This window comes from Triticum dicoccoides, chromosome 3A (genome assembly GCF_002162155.2).
Source record: "Triticum dicoccoides isolate Atlit2015 ecotype Zavitan chromosome 3A, WEW_v2.0, whole genome shotgun sequence".
In the NCBI taxonomy this organism is placed as follows: Eukaryota; Viridiplantae; Streptophyta; class Magnoliopsida; order Poales; family Poaceae; genus Triticum; species Triticum dicoccoides.
Window position 1 is genome coordinate 14,521,635 of NC_041384.1, and position 27,548 is coordinate 14,549,182.

Sequence of the window (27,548 nt, forward strand, 5' to 3'; positions counted from 1 at the left end):
CGCGGCAGAGCCGGCGAGCTCGGGCGGCACGCGAGGGAGGCAGGCGGCGGCGTCGGGCGCGGGGGCGCGGCCCGGTTGCGCGGCGAGGAGGGCCGGCCTCGGGCCCGGCGGGCTTCGACGGCGGCGGAGACAGGAGCTGCCACGTGGCGCTCGTCTATTGGAGCTGGGCGGTGTCCGGCGGCGGCGCGAGGAATTTTAGGGTTAGGGGGAGAGGAGACCCGGGATTTCGAGAGGGTGACCTATTTATAGAGGTAGGAGGAGTTAGGAAGCTCCAAATGAGGTGCAGTTTGCGGCCACGCGATCATGATCGAACGGTCTAGGTGATGGAAGGGGTTTAGGTGGGTTTTGGGCCACTTTGGAAGGATGTTGGGCTGCAACACACACGAGGCCTTTCGGTCCCTCGGTTGACCGTTGGAGTATCAAACGAAGTCCAAATGGTACGAAACTTGACAGGCGGTCTACCGGTAGTAAACCAAGGCCGCATGAAAAGTCTCGGTCTAATCCGAAAACATTTAACACCCGCACACGAAAAGAGGTAGAAAGGGACACCGGGTGACATAGGAGCGCCGGAATGCAAAACGGACAACGGGGGAAAAGCTCGGATGCATGAGACGAACACATATGCAAATGTAATGCACATGATAAAATGATATGAGATGCAAGACAAAGACAAAACACACAAAGACAAAAACCCAACAACGAGAAAATAAAATAACTTAGTGCCAAAAAAGGCAAGAGTTGAAATACAATTAAGGTAGGTTACATCCGGGGTGTTACATAATCCAAACAATCTAGAGAGTTCATCTAATGGTTGCATGCTAGTCTAGTAGGTTGCTAGGGATCGGCCCCATCCATGGACGTGCCCAGTTTTAGTTCTCTAGAATAATCATATAAATATGTGTACTTCTTGTTTGGCACATGTGTGGGGCTGATTATTCTTCTGTAAGTCTTACACCTATGTATCTTGTATAAGGTGAAACATGTAGCACCTTAGCAATTACTTCATCAACGGAAAAAATAAATAAATAACAATTACTTCATCAATTCAAGCTTTAAGATGTGTGAACTCTATATTGGCTGGTCATAGTGGGGAGTAACTTATACTAGTGTCATGCATACGACACTGGTCTAAGTTACTACTTCCATAGTGCAAAGTAATATAATAGTAGTGTCATAGGTGGATTCATTTATTAGCTTGTAGACTCATCTTTTCTCGGAAAGCGCTATGTTACAGTAACATATTATGTTACTCTAAGCACCTCTCTCCTCATTAACTACGTGTCACATAAGCAAAATTTTCTTGAAGTGTGCTATGTTACTATTTAAGTTACTCCCACTATGACTAGCCTTAGTTAAGTATACCTATTCCGCAACTCAAGAAAATTTATCACATGTAGACAAATAAGTTCTCCACCAACTTTCACCTGCTCAAATATTGATTTCCCCCTTTATATAAGCCACTCTCTTTCCATAGGAGTAGATAGATATGTCACGCCTTCACTTTGTTTTAACTTGTTGGTAACATTAGCCGAGTCATCAAATAGGCCGTAGTCATATAAACAATAGAGGGGCATGCACATGAAAGAAGCTAAAAAGATAAATGAACAAACGATGGAAATATGAGGCGTCGGTAATTGGGGTGGAGCGACCTTGACAACTGACACGGGATTGAAATGATTATGGTGTCAGGCCTTCGTCCCAAGTCGAGCAGGACTTGAAGAAACCACGGTTGTAGTGCTCGAAACCGCTAGCATTACAAGTATCTTGTGTGTTTCATTAGGCACCATGCACGTGGATTACAAGCAAGCACGGTTGTCCTTTCCTATCAGAGAGGGAGCTTGATCGAGTTTTTGACGTAACCTTTAGTTTCGTCACACATTGTATTCGAGGGAACCTGCACAAAGATGTACCATATAGTTCTTACAGGTTAGTTAATGGCGTAAATCAATAATAACCTCCATCGGTAAGATGCAAATAAATAAATTATTATAGAACAGATTAACCTCTTGTCAGTTTCCCTTTGGAAAGTTATTTCAAGAAATGCATAGAGTTCTTTTCTGTATTCTTTTCTGTTCATATTTTCATCTGAAGATAAAAGCACGTGTGAATATATGTGACGCGCGTACTCTCTCCGGCCCTGCTATTATCCCGTGGTTGATGCGGCCGTGAACTCCCCCGATGGCCACGCAGCCGCCCAGCTCCTCGCCACAAGGTCAGATTCCTCACCTCGGCCCAATTTCTTGATCTGCCTGGTCAGATTTTCCAAATTATTTTAAAACTTTTTAATATATTTTTTGAATTTTTGTAAATACCGAGCTCAAAAATAGCAAATCAGACGGATCACAGCATGACGTGAATCACCTAGCAGATGTGTGATGAACTCAGTGTAAGGATCATCCTGCCACTTAAAAAAATGGCAATCAACATCCTGTAGCACACACATGTGTGATGAACAACAACAAGCATCAGTCCACTACGCGCCGTGTGAACTCAAATACAGAATATGAGTAGAGTCCGGAAAAACCGATATTTTACCTTCGTTTTTGAGAAATTGTAGTACCGGCACCCTGGATTCGCAAGGGTCCGGGAAATCCAGCACGATGCCTTCACGTTGCAGTGGCACGGAATCTCTGGTGCATACTGGAGCGACCACTCCTGGTATGGCACAGGCGAATGTGACTGCGACGGCGAGGTCAGCGACGAGGGGCTAAATTCCGTGTTTTGACCTTTTTCTAATATCTATTCGAGATCTGACCCTAGTTTGATAAAATTTCAAGATCTGGCCCTTTTACTACCGTTAAGGTCCATGGCGGTAGGGTCTAACAGCCTACCGCCAAGGTCCCTGGCGGTAAGGTTGCATGCCCTACCGCAAAATTCTTCTAAATGTTGAACACAGCGCGTGCTCGTGCCTACCGCCAAGCACCTTGGCGTTAGGGTTGTACAGTCTACCGCCAGTATGTTTGGCGGTAGGGATATTTCCTACCGCCAAGGTCCCTAGTGGTAGGCTGTTACACCCTACCGTCATGAACCCTGTCGGTAGCAAAAGTGTCAGATCTTGATTTTTTTTTTCAAACTAGGGCCAGATCTCGAATAGATATCAGAAAAGGGTCAACAAACAAAATTTTGCCGCGACGAGGTGATGTGGCTCCTTGAAGAGATAGAGGACGGCGGCCGCGACATCTATGCCGACGAAGAGCTGCGCACATCCAGGACGAAAACGAATCGCCGCCAGAAGAAGAGAGGAATATAGCTAAGGTTCCTCGCGACAGAGAGAAATAAAGGAGGGGGTGTTGGATTTCAACGCATTAGCCTCATTTGGGGGAAAAGTATACTTTGCTATTCTCTTCCCACAATTAATCTAGGCAATCAAGAGAGTCCATCCACAGTGGTTGCATGCTAATCCATTGGTTTTTTACATAATGGCCCATCGGTGGTTGCGCCTGATTTTACTTCTCTAGAATGATCGTATTAGGCCTTCTTTGGTTCATATGATAGGAATATTATAGGAAGTGAAATAACATGCATCTCAATTCCTATAAAGAAAAAGATGTCATTTGATGCATATGATAGAAATTTTTTCACCGAGTCTAGGCTAATGTTTTTCCCCTTTGAAATGTGAATGATTGAACCCTATCCTACATAGGAATAGGAATCCATTCCTACAAACCAAAGGGCTCCATAGGATTTAATTTTTTTGAAAATCCTATCCTATGAAATTCCTACAAGATTCCTACAAACCAAAGGAGGCCTAATGTGTGTAGTGCTTGTTCGGCACATGTGTGGGTCTACTGATAAAGAACGGATTGCTTCTGCCCATTTAATGTCAGTATTTTTACAGAAACCCCCCTCTATTTTTAGGTAATTAACCAGCTATCCACATTTAAGTGAGAAAACAAGCCTTTTTTACTATTTTTATAGAAAAACCCCTCCCTTCCTGGTAAATAACCCGCACTCTACCATTAAGTGATGGAAACGAATCGTCTTTGACATTTTAGCAGAAACCCCCTGCCGTTTGTATAATTAACCCGCAATCCATCTAGAACAAATAATAATTTTAAAAAGTACCCGAATCTTTTAAATCCTAACTCCAACTTTAACATGTTATATATGAAATTTGATTAGAAAAATGTGTAGAATATGAATATCATGTTATTTTACCTGTCAAATATTTCTAAAATGGTATTTAGGGTGCAACCCTAATCAATAGGGCACAATCCATCTTTCTTTCGTATCGACACTGACTTGGATTGCAATGAACACCCCATCAAAGCCAAATTGGAGATGAAAAAAAACATTGATAACAATGCATGTATGCCTTGGCATAATCTTGCATGAAAAAAAGCAGATTTCTCATCTTATACCAAGAGAGACGCCTCGGCAAGACCTATTGGGGTCTTAGTCATGGTTATTGGGTTAGGGCCGTGCGGTATTTTCTTCTCACGTTGCAACGCACATGCTCTTTTGCTAGTAAGTCTTACATATGTGTATCTTGTAAGGTGAAACATGTAGCACCTTACCAATTTACTTCATCAGTTCAAGCTTTAAGAATAGTAAAATCTACATTAGTTAAGAAAATTATACCCACTACAACTTAAGAAAATTTACCACATGTAGATTAATAAGTTCTCCACCAACCTTCATCTGAGTAAATATTGATTTCTCCCTTTATATAAGCCGCTCTCTTTTCATAGGAGCAGACATATATGTTGGGCGGTTTCACTTTGTTTTAATTTGTTAGTAGCATTTGTCTAGGTCATCAAGTAGGTAGGTAGAGAGCACATGAGTGAGAGAAGCTAAAGAGATAAATGAACACACGATGGAAATAGGAGGCGTGGTAATCGGGGTGGATCGACCATGTCATGTGCCACATGAGCAAAATGATTACGATGCCATGGCTTCACGACAAGTCGAGCATGACCTGCAAGACACGCGGCTAAGTGGATCTGATCTCCATTACGAGTTGTCTTGTGTGTTTCGTTAGACACCGTGCATGTAGATTACAAGCAAGTATGAAGGACCTTCCTCCTAGATAGAGTACTCTGGGACAACTTTGCTGTTACTTCTAGTCTCGTCGCACCCTGCTGCGTCGCCACCGATAGAGCGAATTGTATAGAACGAAATTGTTTCATATAGTTCTTGCATAGAAAAAAAATCATTTTAGAACGGATAGTTGCCAAATTGCTACTGTAGCCAATTTCCTATTGAAAAGTTGTTCATATATGACTCCCCAAAAAAAAATAAAGGAAAACGTTTAAAATCATCCGGTTGATTTCCTCCTCGTGTAAACCTCCTTTCCCACGCGACACGTGCCATGTGGGGTCAACCAGCCAACCTTATCTTCTCCCCTTCCACCCGTCTTTCTTTCCATCGCTTTTCCCCTTTTCTCATCTATCTCATCTACCATTGATATGAAGAGATGCTTGCTCCATGGCCGACCACCGCGCATCCCTTGCCATTGGCAACATCCACCGCTGCTGCAGGCCAAGGACGGCATGCGGCCATGGCAGCAACCACCACGTTGCGATGTTGCGCCCCACTCATGCTGCATCGCAGCATCCCGTCGCCGCCATGCTTCGTCCCAGCACCCAGTGTCGCCGTCATGCTGGTGGTGGCGCTGCAGTGAAGCTTCGCCGGTGGGCTGCAATGAAGCATCGTCGGGACCGTTGATGTTGCAAGGACTCGCCAGTGCTTAGACGGCGGGCTGCAATGAAGCATTGTCCTTGGGCCGTCGGTGCTGCAAGGAGTCGCCGGTGGGCTGCAATGAAGCATCGTCGGGACCGTTGATGTTGCAAGGACTCGCCAGTGCTTAGACGGCGGGCTGCAATGAAGTATTGTCCTTGGGCCATCGGTGCTGCAAGGAGTCGCCGGTGCTCTGACGGCGGGATGCAATGAAGCATTTGTCGGGCCGTCGGTGTTGTATGGAGTGACCAGTGCTCGGACGGCGGGCTCCATTGAAGCATGGTCGGGGCCGTCGGGGCTGCAAGCAGTCGCCGGTGCTCCGACAACGGGAGGCAATGAAGCATCATCTGGGCTGTCGGTGTTGCGATGAAGCTTCACTAGCCGCAGTTGTTGTAATGGCGAGCGACAACCAGCGCTCCGATGAATCAGCGTTGCACTGCTGTTCGGGGGCAGTTACTACTAGTTACTACTTCCGGCTGTGCACATGCGTGGCGTGCGTTGTGTGAAAGAACCAATCCAATGGTTGTGGCCCTTTTCATCGGACGGTGCGCAAGGCGACTGATTTCTCCACGAAATAAGCCGGCTGATTTGTAGCAGCGGCCAAAATTAAAAGTTTGTTTATATGCATAGGGCTCTTTTCTGTATTCTTTTCTCTCCATATTTTCATCTGAAGATAAAGCACGTGTGAATATACGTGACGCGCGTACTCTCCCCGGTCCTGCTATTATCCACTTCCGCCGCCGCCGCCGCCGCCGCCCGTCGTCGTCCTCGTCGTCGGCGAGATCCCGCGCTTGATGCGGCCGTGAAGCCACACCAATGGCCGCGCAGCCGCCCAGCTCCTCGCCGCAAGGTCAGATTCCTAACCCGCCGGGCCGAAACCTTCCTGATTTCTCAAGCTGCCTGGGAACCCTCCTCGCGCCTCGCTGATTAAGCAGCACCCTGCGTGGGGGATCTCGTGGGTAACGAGAGGCGAGGGTTTGTATCAGCACATGCGGGCGATTAGATACCCTCTGGGCTCGTCGGATTGATGCTAATCGAACTGGGTTCCACGATTCGCGGTGGTCGATCCCAGCTCAAATCTCTTTTGAAGTTCGCGAGCAGCTTTGTCAAATTGGGGCTGATGTTGAAAGATCAATTTTTGTCAGACCTGCACTGTTCTTAGAGTGAAACTGTATATATATATTCTAACTTTTCTAATGCCGCAGATGGTTCCGGCGGAGGCGGATCCTCGGAAAATCTGGTACTCCAAGCCCCACAAGCAGTGCGGGAGGATTACGTGCAGAACGCCGTCAATTTCCTCGCGCATCCGAAGGTGAAGGGTTCACCGGTGTCCTACAGGTACTCTTTCCTGGAGAAGAAAGGGCTCACGAAGGAGGAAATCGACGAGGCCTTCCGTCGGGTTCCTGTAAGTTGCTATTTTCCGGTCACCTCCGCACGGATGTTTTAGCTGAGAAAATGAGGAAGAGAATCAAGTGTTGTGTTCCTGATTGGCTTGATGTCTTGCAGGATCCACCGACAAGCAGTACGGATGCTGCGGCTGTTGGTTCGCAACAAGGTATCTCCACATGCTGAATGGTTGAGCTAATGAAGTAATGGTTTACAGTATTACTCCTCTGTTAATTTGTTTGCTGTCTAATTGGATGGATCTCTTTACATTATGTTCAATCTATGCCTTGCACACAGCATCTTGTATCTATGTAATTTTGACTGAACTTACTCTCTTTTTATCATCTGATGATGTGAACAAAAGTAATTTAGGTAATGCATCTAAATGGTATTTTCTTCAAGGGGCATTCATCTAGTTCAGACACACATTTTGTTTCGGAAAAATTACTAGGATAGCTTCAGAACAAATAGTATGACTAAATACTTAATTATAAGATATTTTTATTGCTGAAAATATAGTCCTTATGCTATTCTGGTCCCTCACATGGAAATCCGGAATAAGTCTACAGTTGCTCTTGCTGGCAGCTAGCCTATTCAAAATAGAAGAATGTCTTCCTTGCATGACATTTAATATCTACGCTTCAAAGTTCTGTCCTGAAATCTGTAACATTTTTGTTAACTTATATGCTAAAAGGCTGCCTTGCTTTCTTTGCTTCCAGCAAGCAATCCAAATCAATCTGCCGGGGTGCAGCCTTACGCGTCAGTTCAGTCGCCACAAGCACCAACTGTCTCTGTCGCCACTGGTCATATTGTCCCACAAACGCAGACACAATTTAGCTGGTATCATACGCTCCTTGGTGCTGGTATTTTCCTTGGAGTTGGAGCCAGTTCAGTTGTCGTCATCAAGGTATATTGTGTTTTCTGCAAATGGTCATGATTTTAGTGGAAGAATTGAGGGATTAACTTTGTTTGCGTGTGTATTTTGCACAGAAATTGTTCCTGCCTAGGCTAAAATCTTGGACCCGTAGAGTCGTTTCTGAAGGAGATGAAAATGCGGACAACGAACTGAAATCCAAGCTTTATGGTGAAATTAAAGAGGCTATGGAAGCTTCCTCATCAGCCTTTTCTACTATTGCTAAAACAAACCAAGAATTACTGGCTTCAAAGGAAGAAGGTTAAGAACATTTCTTAATAATTTAGCATATTCTTGCTCTAGGATAACCATTATTGTTCGAGGTTGATTATATTAGTGGTTTTCTCTTGTTAACAGATAAGAAGATACTTGTAAAGTTAACAGAAGCATTGGATTCTCAGGCAGAGGTGTTGAAATCCTTGAGCGAGACATTACATCATACAAGGGAGAATCGGTTTTCGCAGTACAATATGTTGGAAGAGCATGCTCAACCTGGACCATGGAATGGTTAGAAATGAATATTTATGCATTATACGGGCACATTATTCTGTTAATTTTGAATTGACTATTCTCACCCATATGGCCATATCCTTGCTTATGTGAACCTTCTGCATAGAAAATACTAGATTGGCAGGTTGTAGGGTTTCTAACGAGTTATTTTAATATCTATTGGTATTGTGTCTCACCACATTCTTATTGTATATTGTACCAACAGGGCCAACTACTAATTCATGGAGAACTTCCCAGGTATGATTTGTAGACTTGTAGTTATTCCTCCTGTTCGTCAGTACTTACATAGTTTTGCAGTCCTTATGTCTTACCCAGCGTTTCTGTTTGTAGCAAACCAATATGTACACAACGACGCCAAATGGTGATTTTGACTCAGGTAAGAACTAAGGAACTAACATGAGCTGCTACCACCATATCTCCTACCTTGCACTTGTTCACTCCTGTGTTATGTTTGGACAGGGAGGCAACCGTTCATGCCGTTACCTGCAGAACCTACATCGGGATCATTTCCAAGATCTTATGTTGATGTAAGCTACTGTATCATCCTTTAAGATAGCAAAAACAGGACAGTGGCTCTAGAATTACGCTTAAATTGGATGCTCTGTACTTGCAGCAGCGGGTGCCGAGGGCTGGGTACGGGTTCCAGCCGCAGATGGGCTATGACAGATCGAACCCTGGCACTCGGGAGGGCTACTACGGTTCTCCTCCGTACTACTCCGGGGGCAGCAACGCCATTGATGCTCCAGCACCGGCACCAGCACCAGCTCCAGCACCGGTACCAGTACCAGCTCCAGCACCAGCAGCGGCACCAGTTGCACAGGAAAGCCCGTTCCAGCGCCACTGGGTTCCCCCACAGCCACCAGGGGTTGCCATGGCGGAGGCCGCGGCCGCCATTCGGCAGCCAAGGTCCCTTCCAAGACAAGAGCCACAGCCAGCAGCAGGCTCAGCCGATGCTCCGAGATCGGCAGACTCTGCCGTGAATGAGCAGTTGGGCGGTCGATCACCCGCCATCACCGGTGACGAATCACCTAGTAGCAGTGCTGCCATGGGCACCATGGCTGGCGCGGCCAACGGTGAGAATGGAGAAGGGCCTGGAGCCGCCTGATTTTGACGAGTGCAGTTCATTCAATTTTCTGTGTTGTTGTGTGCGGTTCACATATCTAATTATCTATACACTGTTAATTAGGTATTGGAAACTGTATATGATGGTTGTAATTAGCAGCGCGTGTATAAGAAAAAAATTGGATTATATACCTGTGCGATTCACTTGACGGTACCATGTATACGGAATCACTTATATTTTCTACCTGTATGTAAAATTCCAAATACCGAGCATGTCATATCAACCAGCGGCTTGGATAGCTATAATTAGTGATGAAATGAGCATATCCCCGTGTGTGTGCACCCTTATTCGTTTGCTGGTAACTTCAGCTTTTCCGCGGTAGCTCTGGTTTTTATGGTGAATTGGATAGTAACTTTCCAAGTGAACTAGTAGGTATGTAGAATTTATGTTGATATGCATGAAAACAAATAGACGCTCCAATTTTCGCTTGTGTTTATAAGATCCCTGCTTATATATACTGCTCCAACTCCACCAGACTAGATATCGCGGTACATCGTTTCACTTTGTTTTAACTTGTCAAGTAGCATGCTCCTTTCCCTAAAATACAAACCGGTCGGGTAGCGCCTAGCTTAGTATGTCATGTATGGGAAATCACACAAAGGGAAACGATTTGCGAGGGGATAGCAGAAGAGTTGAAGAAACATGCGGGAACAGGAGGCTTCAGGAACATGGGTCGAGCAGCTATTCTGTATGCTGGATTAAGTTAAGCTTGAAGTTGCGCTTCCATCTCAGAGTGAGAAACATGTTGAACTTTTGTGGTTCCCAGATGAGGTAAGAGTACCAGAAATGAAATGCAGATATTTCAATTTTATAGGTTTGTCGGCAACTCGCGTCTGTTTAAATCGCAGAGTCGAAGTAGGAACTGCTTAGCGCAGCCGACCTTTTCTTGCTATCTTGAGCTTTCAATGCGAAACAAATCCATGCTCTACCGACTTTCACTTGCATTAATAATTCTTCCTCCCCTTATACATACCTCTGGAACTTCACTAGAGTAGACATCCGGTTAAATCATTTCATTTCTTTTAACTTGTCGGTAGGTTCACATAGTAGTACATGATGCAGGGGACAAACACATAAATCAAGCAAAATCTATTTGCAAGAGAACTGAAGAGTTGAAAACACATGTGACAACAGGAGACATAATGAGGAACATGGCCGGACATGGCTCGCGCTGTTGTTTCCGACACTGAATGAACTTGAGTGCCTTTATTATTGTTTTGACATGTACCTAGAAGTTGTGTCTTCATCCCACTGATAGATGCTGAAATTACATTTGTCGTGGGTCTGTTTTTTTTTGCTGCAGTGATAGCTGTCTTGTTCTTGTTTTTTCCACTTGTTGTTCATGCAAACTAGTGTCTTCCCCATTCTGAATGGAAGCTCTACCCATCGAAGGAAAATGTTGGGAAGTTTATGCATACTTAGGTACTTACAAGTAATTAAAAAGGTAATCAATGAGGTACACATGGATGGTTGCGGCAAAATACTGAGAAATCAAACTTGTGGGGTGACAAATCAAAATACTTACATAATCAAGTCTACCAATAAAGCAGGAAGAGCTGGTCTTGGTGCAAAATGGATTGAGGACTGATGAAACTAGTTTCTTCTTTCTCCATTGGAGAGCAAAACAAGGAAAACAATTGTTAAGGTTTGTAGGAGGAGCAGAACTCGAGTCTGGCGCCTTAGACCACTCGGCCATCCTGACTCGGTTTTCAGGTTGAAAGTATTGGTTATCTTTCAAGAGTTTACTTCGCCTTTTCCATTTGAAGTTTTCCAAAGTACTAGATTGGTAGGTCGCACGGTTCCTATAATGAGTTCTTTTAACATCAATATATTGGTATTTATGGCAAATTGTGGATTCTGAAAGACGACATTATTTGAAAACATGTTGAGAGTGAACGCTCGACGAGGCAGTTTGTTTGTTCGTTTGCTAGTAACTTAGCATGTCCGAACCGTGAAGTGAAGTAGAAACTGCTTAGCATAGCCAACATTTTCTCGGTAACTCGAGCTTTTATGGCGAATTGGCTAGTATATAGTTGCTTTCAAAGGGAACTGGCAGATTGTTCAATTTATATATTTTGATTGATGACATACATACTGAATGCAGGCTCCAAATTTCGCTTGTGTTACTTCACCAGAGTAGATATCACCATACATCGCTTCACTTTATTTTAACTTATCGGGCAGCACCTTCCCCTTAAAAACCTTGTTGGGTACCCCCATAGCTCAGCATATATACAACGTAGAGGCAACCGCATAAGCAAAAGAAAACTGATTTGCGAGGGGAGAGCGGAAGAGTTGAAAAAAAAGGCTTCAGCAACGTGGGTAGAACAAGTATTCCTCACTGTGCTGAATGGATTTAAGCTACAGGAGGCTTCATCCAAGAGAGGAACATATGTTGAAATCACTCACTTTGGTCAGCTCAAAAAGAAAAGAAAAGAAAAGAAAAGATGTCACTCTTTCCGTCCGAACCCCGACGATGACGACGACCCGCCGCCGCCTCCGAGATAGGGAAAGCCCGCTCTCCCTCCCATTGCAATCTGATGTTGGTGCTGCTGCTGCTGTTGTGGCGGCGGCGGCGAGCCGTACATGGGCTGCCCCATCATCATCATGCCTCCCGGGGCGTCGGCGTAACCGGTGGCATTGTTGTTGTTGTTTCTTGGCATGTCGGGCGTGGTTGACGTTGACGTTGACGTGGCGGCGGCCCTCTCGCCCTCGATCTCACGGAACTTGTGGAGGTAGTGCTTGAGCGGGTCGACATAGTCCTCGAAGCCGAGGGTGGTCATGGCCCAGAGCAGGTCGTCGCCGTTGATGGTCTTGCGCTTCTCGCGCTGGCACTTGTCGGAGGCCTCGCCGGTGATGAAGGAGATGAACTCGGAGACGCACTCCTGCACCGTCTCCTTGGCGTCCTTGCTGATCTTGGCGTTGGCCGGGAGCGCCTTCTTCATGATGCGGCTGACGTTGGCGATGGGCAGGAAGCGGTCCTGCTCCCGCGGCGACGACAGCTCCCCCTCCCCGCCGGTGTTGCTCGGCCCGCCGGAGTCATTGTCCGACTCCGGCATGGCTCCTCCTCCTCGATCTGTGTCTCAAATCAAGAAGCAAGTGGTGAACTTAACTGGAAGGAAGGACACTTGTACGGAAAGTTGGAAATCAATGTTTGGAGAGTGCAGTGCAGTGCAACAAGAAGAGGAGAGGAGAGGAGATGGTGGAGGGTTGGCAGCGGGGACCTGGGAGAGGGTGGTGGGGAATGGCTTGGCTGGGTCCGGTCCGTTGGATTGCGCGGATAAGAAGGGATGGAGCTGTGAACGTGGAGCCAAGCCAGCCGTTGGTCAGTCGATAAGTATGTTCCACCTGTCACATTGGACAACCGTCTATTACTGCCATGTCAGACCAATCCAGGCCGTCCGTCCGTCCGCCCGCCCATCCTTGTCACCAAGTAAAGCAGCAGTTCTGGACAAGAAAAGAGCTAATCATCAAGTCAAGCAAGGAAAAAGGAAAGACTCTTCAAGCTAAACAAGGAAGGTCGGTACAACAAGCATGTCAAGCACAATTTATACAACATTCTGTCCATTTCCTAACCTGATACTACAGTCCGCATGGAAATCTAATCCTCCATAAACTATCCTACATCAGTTTTCACATCGTCCACAAAGGCGCTTCAACCTACATCAATTTTGGTGCTTGTACTGCCTTCAGAATCTTCCGCTCGACCATCATCCGCGTCTCGCTTCAGTAATCATGTTGCCTAGCATCTATTTTGTTTTGCCACATTTAGTTAGCACCATGGGATAGGGTAATCTCATTGCCACTGGCTTCCTTAGATTTCACATCTTTTACTTCTGCTTCTGGTTCATTAGTTTCAGATTCTTCAGGTTCACAGTCACCAGCATTTTCTGCATCTTTTTCAGCCCTGCCTTCTTCACATCTGCCATCTGTAGTGTCATCTTTTTCTCCAGAACCTCCTATGGTGTTACCGTTGCAATTATTCCCAGTTTCAGCTTCACCATCCCTCAACATTTCCATGCCACCATCGCCATTTGCATTCTGCACAATCTTTTCAGCCTCGCAATCCTTGCTAAATTCTTTCTTCCTTGTGTCGTCAACTTCGGACTTTCCATCTTGTAAATTTTCAGCGGCAGCAGCGTTGCTATTTCCCTTCTCGCCAGCCTTCACACAAATCCCACTTTTACCACCTTTATCACTACTCTTGCTGTTGCCAATCTTTTCAGCATCCTTAGATTTACCATCTGGACCAGCTTCAACTTCATATTCCTCCTTGTCTATGTCTGATTCAACTCTTCCATCCCTTGCGCTGTCCTTGGCAGCTTTTACTTTTGCTTCCATTGCTTCCTCCTCTTCCACTTCCTTCCTCTCAGCCTCCTTGGCTAGCCTAAACAGCTCCTCCTCTATCAAGGCCCTTACCAGCGGCTTCCTCTCAAACAAATCCTTGCCAAAGTATTTGTCTGAAGATATGGAAACCCATCAGAAAAGATTTGCCGATATCAACTAATTAAAAAGGGAAGAGGAAGCAAAGACATACCAACTGCTTTTACAACCTCTCCAAAAGTCATCTAAAATTAGTGAAAACAAAAGAAACATATCAAGATTTAACGGTGAATGGAGGAAATGTTAAAGATCAATGATGTGCAATGTATCTCACCGTGGCAAAATTTGCAGCACCCAATATACAGGAGACAGCCTGTCTCAGCTCATCCTTACTTGGTTTCGGTGCCTGCTTCCATGGTTTCGCATCTCCTCTAGACATAGTTTTACCTTTCATACCAATGAAACAAGGTTTTGAAACATATTACAAAGGAGAGACTAGAGATCACACACGTTATCTGTAAAGTATTTCACTTGCATAGTAACAAGAAAACTAGAATTGGTTGACCCCCATCTCAAGATAGATTTCGGAAACGGATAGCAGAAAGATAGTGCTGTATGTTGTATGAACCTATAACAAGTGAGCCACACTCAACCACATGCGCACAAGTGAAAGTAAGGCATACCACCAGATTTCTCCTTGGAATCTGTGTTTTGGATTGCCTTTTTCTTGGTAACAGAAATGTTTTTCTTCATTGAAGCCGCCATATCCATGGTATCATTCTCAACATTGCTAAATAACTTTGCAGATGGTGTTGTGATTAGCGTTTGTTCATCTGTAGGAAACGGTACTCCTGGCAGTGGAACTACAGCTAATTTCCCCAACGCGGAGTCATTTACCAGCTCATCTCTGCTATCCCTCAAGCTGAACTCGGAATGGTTTGTTCTATCTTCTACAGCTTTTCTCCCATCTGCTTCCTCTTGACTACAAAATTCCAGTAGAGTTCCATCTGGTTTCCTTTTCTGCAGTAGTTTGGAAAAATGGGAAAAATAAATATGTGGAGACGGCTTATGAAAATGGTGAAAGAACTTCTTGCAATGCAGCACACATGGGACCATGAGTTCAGGTAGTATTAGATAAATAAGTAACTTTAGTGGCACTAAACAAAACCAAACATAAATGCATCACTACCAAAAGAAGTAAGATGCACATATGTCATACCTTGGAAGGTTCACCACCAGATAGATCCGCTCCATTCTTCTTGCGCTTTCTTTTCTTAAATTTCTGCAAATCAATAAAACACCATGTCATAAAAAAGAATCAGTGTGCCAATGACAATACCAGTCAAACTGGCTTAACCTAACATGTAGAGGTATACATAGGCTAACAGTTATGACAGACAACCGAAAACATCTTTTATTAGCAGAAGAGTAAGTGTTGTAACAAACTGATATGCCCAAATCACCTGGCAGCTAAGAAGTTGAGCCTTATCAGGATCTGTGTAAATAATACCAGAACAGTGTTCCATCAAGAACTCCATCACTATTGTCACTAATTCATCCTGCAAAACACAAAAGCAAAGGGTTTTCATGTGAAACTGAGCGCAGCAGATAAAAAACAATTCTGGGCCAACCTTCTTAGTGCTTGTTGAACCAGGGACATCAAATGAACGGCACAGTTCAACTAGCATAACCTTGTTACATGTTTTGAGCTTCTCCAGTAGCTCTGTCCGTGATTTTCCCTAACATGGGTGATACAAAACCATGATAGTATCAAAGAAGCTGCTATTAAAGCACAGAGCGGCAAGGACATGCTGAATTTCAATCACGGTGTTACTAAAGGACGACACACACCTCCTCTTCATGACAAGCAATCCCAGCAAGTTGGAGAATTTGTTCTCTGAAGACACTTACCTGATAATAAAGATCACCAAACTCACGTTAATTATGAAGGTTGGAGATAAATTGAATGCCACCAATCTAGTAGTAGCGTCCATACGAGAAGCACAGTTTAATCCTCCTCCCGGGAGTTGAATGTACCTTTAATTTCTTATTAATCCCTTTGCCACATGCAATAGTTTTGATAGCGTCATATGTAAACCCTATGATTTCTCAAGTGCGATTCCAACTGAGGAAAACCGCAAGTACTGACATCCGAGTGAGTGAGTGAGTGAGTGACACCTAAAAGCAGTGCTGCTGAATAGCTGGTGAAATATGTCGCGCCTGCAGATAGCAGCAGCCCTGCATCTGCAGCGGACTGAAGAAATGCAAGTTCAGTAATTGAACTTAACTGAACTTGCAACACCCTGCGTGGTGACTTGGGCCATGGGCCTTGTAAGCGAGTCGTGTATGGGCTAGGGTCGAGTCGTGTGAGCCCGAGTGGGCAGCTACTTATGTATCTTCTCTTCTAGGACTACCATCTTCTTGTCATGATCCCAAAGTGCCCCACTTAAATCCTTCAAATAGACAATCCTTGTCCACCTATTCCGCCACTTGCGAATACGATTGTGCACTTGGGTAATAGACACGTCATAACCAACGAAAGAAGATATACGCTTTGCAACTTTCAATTTTTCAACCTCATTGAATCCTTTTTCAGTCTTGGCACCTCTTGCCGCCACCTCTGAAAGGCCTTTCAACATCAACGCAGACATGGGTGGAGTCCAATTCATCACCTTGGGGGCCTTCTTGGGAAGATCACCAACATTTGGAGTCTCCTGCGCCTCATCATCCATCTACAACATAAACATTCAGAAGTTAATAACACATTTCAGCACATTTAAAAAGGCACATTTCAGCACCTCAAAAAGCACATTTCAGCACACAAAAAACACATTTCAGCGCATAAAAAGCATGTTTCAGCTCATACAAATGAATTCCAGCATACAAAAAACACATTTCAGCACATCAAAAGCACATTTCAGCAGCTCAAAAGCATGTTTAAGCACATAAAGAAAACAGTACAGCAATAGTTTTACAACACCAAGTCCAAAGAAATTGGCAGGCCTCATCCCTTGTCAAAAATCCCTGGTGACGCAGCAGGGGATCGCCGGGCCGAGGCAGGAAGAAGGGAGGTAGGGGAAGGAAAGGGGGAGGAGGAAGCGGAGCAGCTACCTCTCCCGGCCGGCGGCGACGGTGTGCCGGACCTGGCGGCGGCGAGGTTGAAGTGCGGCAGCCGCGATTTGAAGACCAGGGCGTGGTAGACGGGGTCAGCAGGGGCGGCGGGGATGCAGATCAGGCCGCAGTCGCCATGGAGTTCGCGGGAGACAGAGGTGGCGGCTAGGTCAGGGAGAGGAGAGGGGTGGCCGAGTGAGACTCCAGTGAGCATAGCGGAGGCCTTTTTTTTTCATCAGATGGGCTATGCCCAGGACAGCCCATGCAGGCATGCACCCTGCCGAATAGCTGAGGTTCATAGGGTAGAAATTTTATAGAAATAGAAAAATTATAGAAAGTGAGTTCTTTTAGAGGAAGAGATGTCATTTGGTGCATATGATAGAAATTTTTTCATTAAATCTAGGCTAATGTTTTTTTTCCTCCAAAATGTGAAGGATCGATTCCTATCCTATATAGAAATAGGAATCCATTCCTATAACCGTTTGCAAATCCTATCCTATAGAATTCCTATAAAATTCCTCCAAACCAAAGGAGGCATAAAGTGGGTTGGGTAGTAAACTTTTAGCCTCGGCTTTTATTTTGGATTCACACATAGGCGCTGAAAACTGCTAACCAGGTAAATACAAGAAAAAACGGGGATTAGAATGTCTGTCTTGCTCACCTTCGATCGATCTCCTCCCGTGCAGGCGCCGGTGCTGTTTGCACATTCCATCGGCAACCCCTCACTTGTTCACCAAGGTTCGGAAACAAGAGCGAGTTCATCAAGGTTCAGAGCGGTGGATGGCTCTACACAAGTGTTGACTGTTGAGCGGTGTTTGGGTCTAGCCCCTCTGGTCTCTCCCATCATGAAATTTTCAGACCACTATTTATTGTTTTTTCTCTCGTATTTCTATGTGATGTTTTCCTCAAATACAAAAAAACAACAAAAATGGTATTGGCCGATATGTCTCTAACGTGTCTACATTTTTTTTATGTTCATGCTACTAGAAAAAATAGGTATTTTAACCTCCAAAAATATCAGAACAAATATGATGGGAAGTTTTTCACCAGAGAGCAACTAGGGAGCCTGGGCTACACATGAAGAGCCCCAGCGGCCATACGCACCCTACTTACAGGGCCGCCTAGCCAGGTGCCTGGGCAATTCATGAAGGTTTCAATGCCCCTTTAGTTGCAAACTTGTCCGTGAAGGTTTTTAACCTCCCTAAACTTTTCAAATTTTCAAAGTTGCGGATCTCGGGGAAATTACAAAGCGGTGATGGGATTCGGATTTTAGCGTCTAAAAACAGCCCCTCAGAAGACCGATCCCATCCGAGGGGAGTCTCTCGTCTTCCATAGCCATGGCCGCTGAAACCAGAGGGAAAACCCTTCCATTTAAAGTGAAGGAACATTCCGATTGCTCCATTGAACATTGGAAGTCCCACTTGTTTGCTAAAGGTTTCAAAAAATGCCATGGACTTGATTATGTGGATACTTTCAGTCTGGTTGTCAAGCCCACCACCATTCGCCTCTTGTTGTCCCTGGCGGTTACTCGTGCTTGGTCTCTTCGATAATTGGATGTCTAGAATGTCTTTCTTCATTGTGTGTTAGAGGAGAAAGTTTACATGAGACAACCACCAGGTTTTGTCGCTTGGACAAAGAACTATATGGTCTGAAACAGGCTACTCGTGCTTGGCATGCTCGTCTTGTGACTGCTCTACATGTTCATGGGTTTGTTCCCTCTATGGTAGATACATCACCATTTCTCTTTTAGCGACCAAATCTCACCATATATCTTCTGGTTTATGTTGATGACATCATTCTTGTAAGTTCCTCAGTGTTTGTTTTCGATCATCTTATGTCAACACTTGTTATGATTTTGCTATTAACGACCTTGGCAAGCTTCATTATTTTCTGGGTTTGGAGGTGGCTAACACTTCTCATGGACTCTATCCGACTCAGAAAAGGTATTCTTTGGATCTTCTGTGTCGTGCTGGTATGCTGAAATGCAACCCCTCCTCTACAACCATGTCTGCTACTGACAAGCTTGCTGCTTATGATGGTGATCCTCTATCTCCTGATAATGCTACTGAGTACCGTAGTCTTTGTTGCAGCCTACAGTATCTTACTATCGCCGGACCGGATATTTCCTTGGTTGTCAATCATGTTTGCTAGTACCTCCATGCACATCAGAATTCACACCGGTTTGCTGTCATGCACATTCTTCGTTATGTACGCCTGAGCGCCTCTTATGGCTTACATTACGGCTTGTTTCATCTGGTGTTCTTTCTGCATTTTCGGATGCGGACTAGGTAGGCAATCCCGATGGTCGGTGATCCACGGGGGGTTATGCGGTCTTCTTTGGACCTAATTTGATCGCCTGGAGTGCTCGAAGCAAGTGACGGTATCTTGCAGCAATGTAGACGCTGAATACAAGGCTATAGCTAATGCGACTCCAAAACTTATTTGGGTACAGTCTTTGCTTTGTGAGTCACGAGTACCTCAACGACAGCCATCAGTTCCTTGGTGTGATAACACTAGTGCTACGTACCTTTCTTCCAATTTGGTATTTCATGCACGAACAAAACACATCGAAGTTGACTACTATTTTGTCACAGAACGTGTTGGACATAAGCTACTTCAGATCGAGTTAATCTCCTCTAAAGATCAACTTGCGGATATCTTTACCAAGCCATTGCCGTTACTTTTGTTTGAGCATTGTCGGCGCAATCTCAACTTGAGGAATCTTGGTTGAGATTGAGGGAGTGTATTAGACTTGTAGCTTACGCAAAATGTCATGCATTTGTACAATGTAAATCTCCATATATATAAACCAACACACCCTTTGGTGTGTGCGATTGACCTAATATTATTGATACAATGAGCCTGTTTGTGTGTGTCTTGTTTTCCATGTGGATTATAAACGACATTAATGAAAACATGTTGAAATAGCGAATACTCGACGAGGCCATTTGTTGGTTTGGTGGTAACTTAGCATGTTCAAACCATAAAGTGAAGTAGAAACTGCTTAGCATAGCCAACTTTATTCATGGTAAATTGAACTTTTATGGCGAGTTGGCTAGTAGGTTTCAAAGGGGGAACTAGTGGTAGATTGTTCAATTTATGTTGGTTGATGACATACATATTGAATGCACCCCCTTTATATATACTGCTCTGACCTCACCAGAGTAGATATCACCTTACATTGTTTCGCTTTGTTTTAACTTGTAAGCTAGCACCTTCCCCCAGGAAACTTGTTGGGTAGCACATAGCTTAGCATATAATGCAGGGGCAACCACGTTAACAAATGGAAACTGGGAATAGGAGGCTTCAGGAATGTGGGTAGAGGGGTATCAGTGCGGTCGGGAGCTCAGCTGGTTGGCCATTGGCACTCTGCATGGCGGCTCCGGTGCCTTCTAGTCATACTTCACCGTTCCACGGCGCATGCAGGCGTTGCTTGTCACTGAGCGCCAGCGGGCCACTGCCATCATTGGAGGTGTCCGCTATGATTCTCGACCGGGTTTTCATTGCCCCAAGGCGTGCTCACACTGCTGCACAGCATGGTAGGCTTACCTCGTTGCCTTTGGGTTGATCAAGCTGCATATGTAGTAGTGTACAAGGATCGATTTTCTGGTTGTGTTGGCGCTCACGCTTTTCCAGTCGAGCATCAGCCATCAGCGATAGGCGAGAGTAGCGTCCTAAGGCAACCTAGTGCATGTAATACTTTATGCCTTGTTTTAAATGGTGCAAATTGTACTCATGTCTGATGCACCTTACAAACCATTCTTGCTATCATTGATTGCCTTTGTAGGCAACCGCATTGCGAGCGCAAATTCAAGGCGGCTGGTTCTTGGGACAATGTCCGCGTGGAGATCATCCCGGAGAAGTGGCGCATAGACCTGTACCTGAATCACGATTCCTAGAGGTACAAGCTTGAGGTGTTCTTACTTCTTCAAGGACATCAGGAATTGCTAGAAGTACTACTCCGGGGCAGTACCACCATTGATGCTCTCGCACCTGTACCAGTACCAACACTGACATCAGTTGCAGAGGAAAGCTCGTTCCTATGCCACTGCACCTCCCCCCTGCCACCGGCTGATGCCAACGATAGCCATTCGGCAGCCAAGGTCCGTTCCAAAACAAGAGCCGCAGCCAGCAGCAGGATCAGCTGGCGCTCTGTGACTCTCAGACTCTGCCTTGAATGAGCATATGGGCGGTTGATCACACACTACTGACACAGTTGTTTGTGATGTCAATGATTAGTGATAAAAGCAGGCATAACTGTATGCATCTTGTCTTCCATGTGGATCCTGTAAACATGTGGATTCTGTGTTGTTATTGTGTGCGGTTCACATATCTAATTATCTATGCATATATGTTGGTTGTAACCAACAACACGTATATCAGAAAAAAAGGGATTAGATATCTGGGTGCTTCACTTGATGATACTATGTACACGAAATTATATATATTTTTACCTGCATATAAAATTCCGAATACTGAGAAGGTCGTATTAACGGACTTGTTTGTGATAGCAATGGTTAGTGATAAAATGAGTTTATCTGCGTGTGTATTGTTTTCCATGTGGATTCTGAACAACAGCTTACTGAAAACATGTTGAAAGAATAAAGACTCAAGGATGTATAAACCATGAAGTGAAGTAGAAGCTGCTTAGGGTAGCCAACTTTTTCGCGGTAGCTCGAGCTTTTATGGCAAAGGTTTTCAAAGTGAACCGGCAGGTGTGCAAGGTTCATATTGATTGACGACATACATACTGAAACTCTGGGCATTGGCCACGTGAAACAAAATACGCGCTCCAACTTTCACTTGCGTTAATAATACTTTCCCTTATATATACAACTCCAGCTTCATGAAACTAGATATCACCTTACATTGCTTCACTTTGTTTTAACTTCTCAGGTAGTGCCTTCTCCTAACTTGTTGGGTAGCACCTAACTTAGCATATCATGTAGCGGCAATCAAATAAACAAAGGGAAATGATTTGCGAGGGGAGATCAGAATAGTTGAAAAACACGTGGGAACAGGAGCAGTGGTGGAGCGTGAATCAAATATTAGGAGGGACCAAATGAGTGTATATGGCATAGAAAAGGCTAGGATGATCAGAGACGCCGGACGATTAGTAGAGCAATTAGCAGATAAGTAAGTGTATTTGGTAAATTTTCCTTTTGAAAGGGGGGGCCAGGGCCTGGAATTGTCCCCACTACGCTCCGCCACTGAACAGGAGGCTTGAGGAACGTGTGTAGAGCAATGCCTCTTCTGTATCCTGAATGAAGTTAAGCTACGAGTTGAGTTGAGACATCATTGAAGAAAGAAGCATACGCTGAAATTACTTTAGCTCCTAGAGGAGTGACAGTAGGCTCAGTGTTGTTTTCCGTGTGGATTCTGGAAGTCGAGACCGAAAGCAGTAAACACAAAATTCCATGACTCGCCGATGCGGTGTATCTGAAATTTCATTTTTCATTTGCATGTGTATCCAAAATCCCCAACACCGAGCAGATAATAATGACATAGTTGTTCGTGTTATAACTGATTTTAGAGTGGATTGAGGAGTGATCGGACTAGTTTGTTCATATTTTTATTGTGATCGGACTAGTTTGTTCATATTTTTATTGAGCCAAAAAGAAAGAAAGAAAATGTCAGAGTTCATATTTTTATTGTGATCGGACTAGTTTCTTCATATTTTTATTGAGCCAAAAAGAAAGAAAGAAAATGTCAGAAGTGGGGTTTGAACCCACGCCCTCGTAAGAGGACCAGAACTTGAGTCTGGCGCCTTAGACCACTCGGCCATCCTGACTCGGTGTTCAAAATAATAGTAATCTTCCTAAAGTTTTGCTTTTCCGTTTGGAAGCTTTCCAAAGTCCTGCCTTGCAGTGTCCCTAGCCAGTGCATGTTCTTGAACATCTTTGGTATTGTGTCTCACAGCATTGTTATTATATTGTACGAGCATGGTCAACTACTAATTCTTGCATAGCTTCCCAGGTATGTTTTGTAGACTTGTAGCTATTCCTCTTGTTGGCCAATGCTTGCATAGCTCTGCAGCCCTTATGTCTTAAAAAGTGTTTCTGTTTGTAGCAAACATTTTTTTTTAGAAAATGAGGATGACCCCCGATCTTTGCATTTGGGTGATGCATGCAGCCATTTTATTAATTATTCACAAAGATCTTACAAAGTAATATGCCAGGTAGTCTGAAGCCACCATCCTAGCAACATTTGTCACTACTCCTATCCACTTGATGAAGAGATGTCGATAGTCTGAGTCTAATACCAAACAGACATCACACCAAAGCCTAACATCTAAACCCAGATGCCCCAACCAAGCCGCGTTGCTGGGGCACACACCGGTCGGGCAGACTCACAAAGGCCGCCACCGCCGTCTTCCACCGATCTATCTCCAGAGCAGAAACTGACGCATCAACCTTGACAGGCCTGTCGTCGACACCAGCACGGTGCCAGACACCACCACCATCCTGCATGTATCCATCCACACGCGCCCGTCGCCGAAACTCCGCAGTGCCATGCCACCAAGATCCGACATTGGCCTTGTGGTAGATGTAACACACCTCCTCCTCTAGTCCCCTCCAACCAGCACTTGCTCCAAAATAATGCCCTCATGAGGGAGAACGACACCAAAGGCGCTGTCATCATCCGATCGGGGAGACCCAGATCTAGGGTTTCCCCCGGAGCATCCAAGAATGATGACGCAAACTGAAAGGATGATGCCTCAACAAGGAAACGATATCGGAGACGCTGCCACCATTTGCCATGACAGTAGATGACTGTAGCAAACCAGTAAATACACCATGACATCGAATGGTGATTTTGACTCCGGAAAGAACTAAAGAACTGCATAAACGTAAGGTGATTTTGATGTATAGGCCCCTGGGTGACTGCACCTTTTTCATGTTTTTCTCTACCTCTTGTATATTCCCCCATCTTTAATGAAAAGGCAAAGCACCTGCCATTTACCATTAAAAAAAGAACTAAGGAACTAGCATGAGCTGGCACCATCATATTTCCTGTCTCATGTTCACTCCTGGGTTATGTTTGAACAGGGAGGCATTCGTTCATGTCATTACCTGCAGATCCTACATCCAGATCATTTCCAAAATCTTATGTAAGGTAGGCTACTGTAGCATCCTTTAAGATAGAAAAAACAGGACAGTGGTTGTACGCTTAAATTTGATGCTATATATTTGCAGCAGCGGGTGTTGAGTATCAAAAACACATGATCTGTGTCATTAAGATGATAGGATCGAATTTAATGACACATGTCGGGTGGCACCTAGCTTAGTATATCATGTAGGTACAATCACATAAACATGAAGGAAAACGATTTGTGAGAAAAAACAAAAGAATTGAAAAACATGTGGGAATAGGAGGCTTCAGGAACGGAGATAGAGCAACTGCTGTCTTTAATGCTGAATAAAGTTAAGGTAGAAGTTGCGGCATTGTCTCTGATAGAGACATATGTACTCGAAGCACACTTTCAGCCCACAGCGGCATTGGCGCACTTTATCTGCGCCGTGTGTTGCGTGCTTCAAGATGGAAACAACAAGTGCCAGCATGTAATATTGGTGAAATACCAGACACCATACTCGATGTATTTTTATGCTATATGCTTATGGTACGGTCCGGGATCCAAGTCTAGTGCATGCATAGAGACTAGCTGACTTGTGCCTTTGTGGTGGGACCTGATGCCAAACTCAGCACAGGTACACTACTTTTTGTGGCACATCGACGTCAAAATGTGCCGGCGTCAGTGCGGGTGGAGTCTCTATTAGAACCCGCTCGTTACGCGTAAACAATTCAGTATATATCTAAAAAGTTGGAGGCCCGGGCAACATCACAACTAGAAAAATCTGAAACGAGGAGAGGCAGCACAGATCTAAATCTGCATTCTGCAAGGAACATGGAGTTCATTGAGATGGATGGGCAGCTAAGGTTAGATTCCAGGTCTTTATAGTTTTTGATTCCATACCGTTACAAATATCTTGAGTGACTGCTCGCGTTTTCAGATCAACTGCTAGCTTGATCCCTCACTCTATGCGTCCTTTGTTGCGAGCTCATGATGTTTTCAGCATGCTCATCTGGATCTTCTATAGCTTGCCCGAGGGTAAACGATATGTTCGTCCAACATGCGGATCATGGAGTTGGTCACAAGCATGATGCGATACAGACGTCTGAAGGGGGAATGGTTGACGTCCATGGCAAAATCTCTAGTTTGTAGGGATTTCGTAGTTTGTATGATCTAATTACTATACTATGATGTTGTAATGATGGAACGCCATGATTAAAACTGACCGGGTCGGTGACTTGTACCGGCCTTGGTACAACATGCAACCAGTGTCAAAATGCGGGCTATTAAGGTGCTGGTTCCTAAGTGGGGTTACACTGGCTACTAGTTGGATCCAGGACCAAAATTTGTGCAATACGGGAGCCCGGGCGTCAAATACTACCTGATGTAACTCAAGAGCAATGTTATTATACACCGAGTCATAAATGCAGATTGTTGATCCATATGCATGCGAATGGTGCAGATAGCTGCCGTGCGCTGAAGGAGCTTTTCGCATATGTACTTTGGTTCCTACAAGTGATCGACCTGTCTTGGGTCTAGTATTTCTACGGGAATGTCGCCAGGCGCTTTCTTGTTTTCCATGTGGATTCTCAAGGACGACAGACCGAAATCATGTTGGATGAGCCAAGACTTGAGGAGGCCGATCAGCTGATAGAGATGCAGATATTTTCAGTTCTATAAGTTTGTTGGTAACTCTAGTCTCTTTAAACGGCAGAGTGGAAGTAGAAACTGCATAGCGCAGCCAACTTTTTTTTTTAGTGGCTGGCGCGTACAACTTATGTTGATTAACCACATATGTGGAAACAAATCCATGCTCCACCAATATTCACTTGCATTAATAATCCTTCCCCCTTATACATACCGCTCCAGCTTCAGTGCTTCACTATAGTAGACATCAAACTAAATCATTTCATTTTTATTTTAACTTGTTGGTAGCTTAGCATATATAGTACATGTTGCGGGAGAACTGAAGAGTTGAAAACACATGTGACAACAGGAGGCATGTGGAATATGGCCGGACATGGCTAGCGTTGTTGTTTCTGACGCTGAATGAACTTGACGAAGTTGTGTCTTCATCCCATTGAGAGATGCTGAAATTACATTGGTTCCTAGAAGCGATCGTTGGTCTTGGCGTCTTTGATCTGTTTTTTTTTCTCTTGCTGCGGTTATTCTTATCTACTACCTCCGTCCTGGTTTATAAGTTCCCTTCATATTTTGTGCCAAATTTTGGCTAAAATTTTAACTAACAAAATGTTAATGCATGTCATAAAAAATTACATCGTTTCATTCGTATTTGAACATAGCTTTCAGTTATATTATATTTTTTGACATGCACTAATATTTTGTTAGTTAAATTTAAGATCAAAATTTGGCACAGAATACTAAAGAGACTAATAAACCAGGAAAATTCGTTTCTGATCATGAGCACAGCTGAGCCCTCATCGGCCCGCTGTTCTCGGGATCCTAGTGTTTACCCGTATTCTGGACAGTAGAATGCTGCGTATTGTAGATGTATTCTAAAATGGGCCTGCCTCATTTATTATGCTAACCAGAATCCCTGCGGCACCGTACAGGAGGAGGTCGGATGGATCAGCCATTTTTCTGGGCCTACCTGAGCCGTCTCGGATTGACGTCCTCCCTGCCTCGGCCTCACAAGCTTGCTTGCCAGCAGCTTACAAATTTGAATACATTTGACGCATATGAGCGATACAGTGGTCGACAAAACGCAGGCACGTGTCATGGAGTAGCTGACTGTAGATGCACACCGCCAGCAACAAACTAGCACCCACAAACGAGTTTTAGTCACGCTCAGGGGCAGCATCGAAGCCAATTTCAGTGATGCACAGGGACAGCACCCAGGCCAGTTTACAGTCAAGTTCAGTGACAATTTGAAAAACTATTTGTCATCCGGACATCAGCAGGTGCAAATTGGAAAATTCACATTTGTATCAAACAACTTAAAAGGTACAGAAAACAAATAAACAAATATTATAAATCCACACATTTCAGCATAGTTACAAATACAACTAGTTTACACTCAGGGAGGAACACGCGTGGGGGTCCATATAGAAATCACACACTAGAAAATTCTCAAAACGTAAAATTCGAGTTATCATACATGTTTCTCTAAGTTATTAAGAAGCAGCAGCGCCCAGCGGCCTGGTGCATGAAGTGCGACGGTGTCCAGCGATGCCACAATTCTTGCAGGTTGCAGGTTTGCGAGGCTGTTTTGGCATGTCACCCTTGTCAGGGCAGGTAGTGTTCTCATGTCATGGCAATTTGCAAATGCTGCAGAACTTTGTCATTGTACGTAGTCCTTCATACGGTGCCTTCTTCCTACTGATGCATGGTCGCCTGGCACCACATTTCTTGCTCGGAGCAGACAGTCCAGCATGTGCATCCCAGTTAGCAGGAAGGGTCAGATTGTTCTT

General features: G+C 44.6%; 2 protein-coding genes, 1 non-coding gene and 1 pseudogene across 7 annotated transcripts; 1 reads left to right on the forward strand and 3 right to left on the reverse strand.

Moving 5' to 3' along the window:
* The first annotated feature begins 6,331 nt into the window (after positions 1–6,331).
* LOC119266708 (peroxisomal membrane protein PEX14-like) lies at positions 6,332–9,851 on the forward strand. Its single transcript, XM_037547965.1, has 10 exons — positions 6,332–6,529; positions 6,885–7,084; positions 7,186–7,234; positions 7,785–7,972; positions 8,056–8,239; positions 8,336–8,485; positions 8,694–8,725; positions 8,819–8,864; positions 8,948–9,015; positions 9,102–9,851. Exons 1-10 carry the CDS (start codon positions 6,496–6,498, stop codon positions 9,591–9,593), a joined length of 1,443 nt encoding a protein of 480 aa, XP_037403862.1. The 5' UTR covers positions 6,332–6,495; the 3' UTR covers positions 9,594–9,851.
* A 2,032-nt stretch (positions 9,852–11,883) lies between these two features.
* LOC119266709 (nuclear transcription factor Y subunit B-8-like) lies at positions 11,884–17,260 on the reverse strand. Of its 5 annotated transcripts, none has more exons than XM_037547967.1 (11): positions 17,046–17,260; positions 16,511–16,666; positions 15,786–15,845; positions 15,566–15,673; positions 15,398–15,493; positions 15,154–15,216; positions 14,618–14,954; positions 14,269–14,381; positions 14,149–14,179; positions 13,276–14,071; positions 12,839–13,058 (listed from the first exon to the last, which is right to left on the reverse strand). In XM_037547967.1, the coding sequence occupies exons 2-10, from the start codon at positions 16,664–16,666 to the stop codon at positions 13,380–13,382; spliced, it is 1,656 nt and encodes a 551-aa protein (XP_037403864.1). In that variant the 5' UTR covers positions 17,046–17,260; the 3' UTR covers positions 12,839–13,058; positions 13,276–13,379. The 5 variants fall into 5 exon arrangements, with proteins under 5 accessions (XP_037403867.1, XP_037403864.1, XP_037403863.1 ...); XM_037547966.1 differs by having other exon boundaries at positions 13,188–14,071; XM_037547968.1 differs by lacking the exon at positions 12,839–13,058 and having other exon boundaries at positions 13,096–14,071; positions 16,607–16,666; positions 17,046–17,259.
* Positions 17,261–22,752: 5,492 nt separating this feature from the next.
* Positions 22,753–22,836, reverse strand: TRNAL-CAA. Its single transcript has one exon. It is a non-coding gene; the product is annotated as a tRNA-Leu (tRNA).
* A 4,393-nt stretch (positions 22,837–27,229) lies between these two features.
* The window catches only part of LOC119270971, an 11,634-nt pseudogene continuing 11,315 nt past the window's right edge, over positions 27,230–27,548 (reverse strand).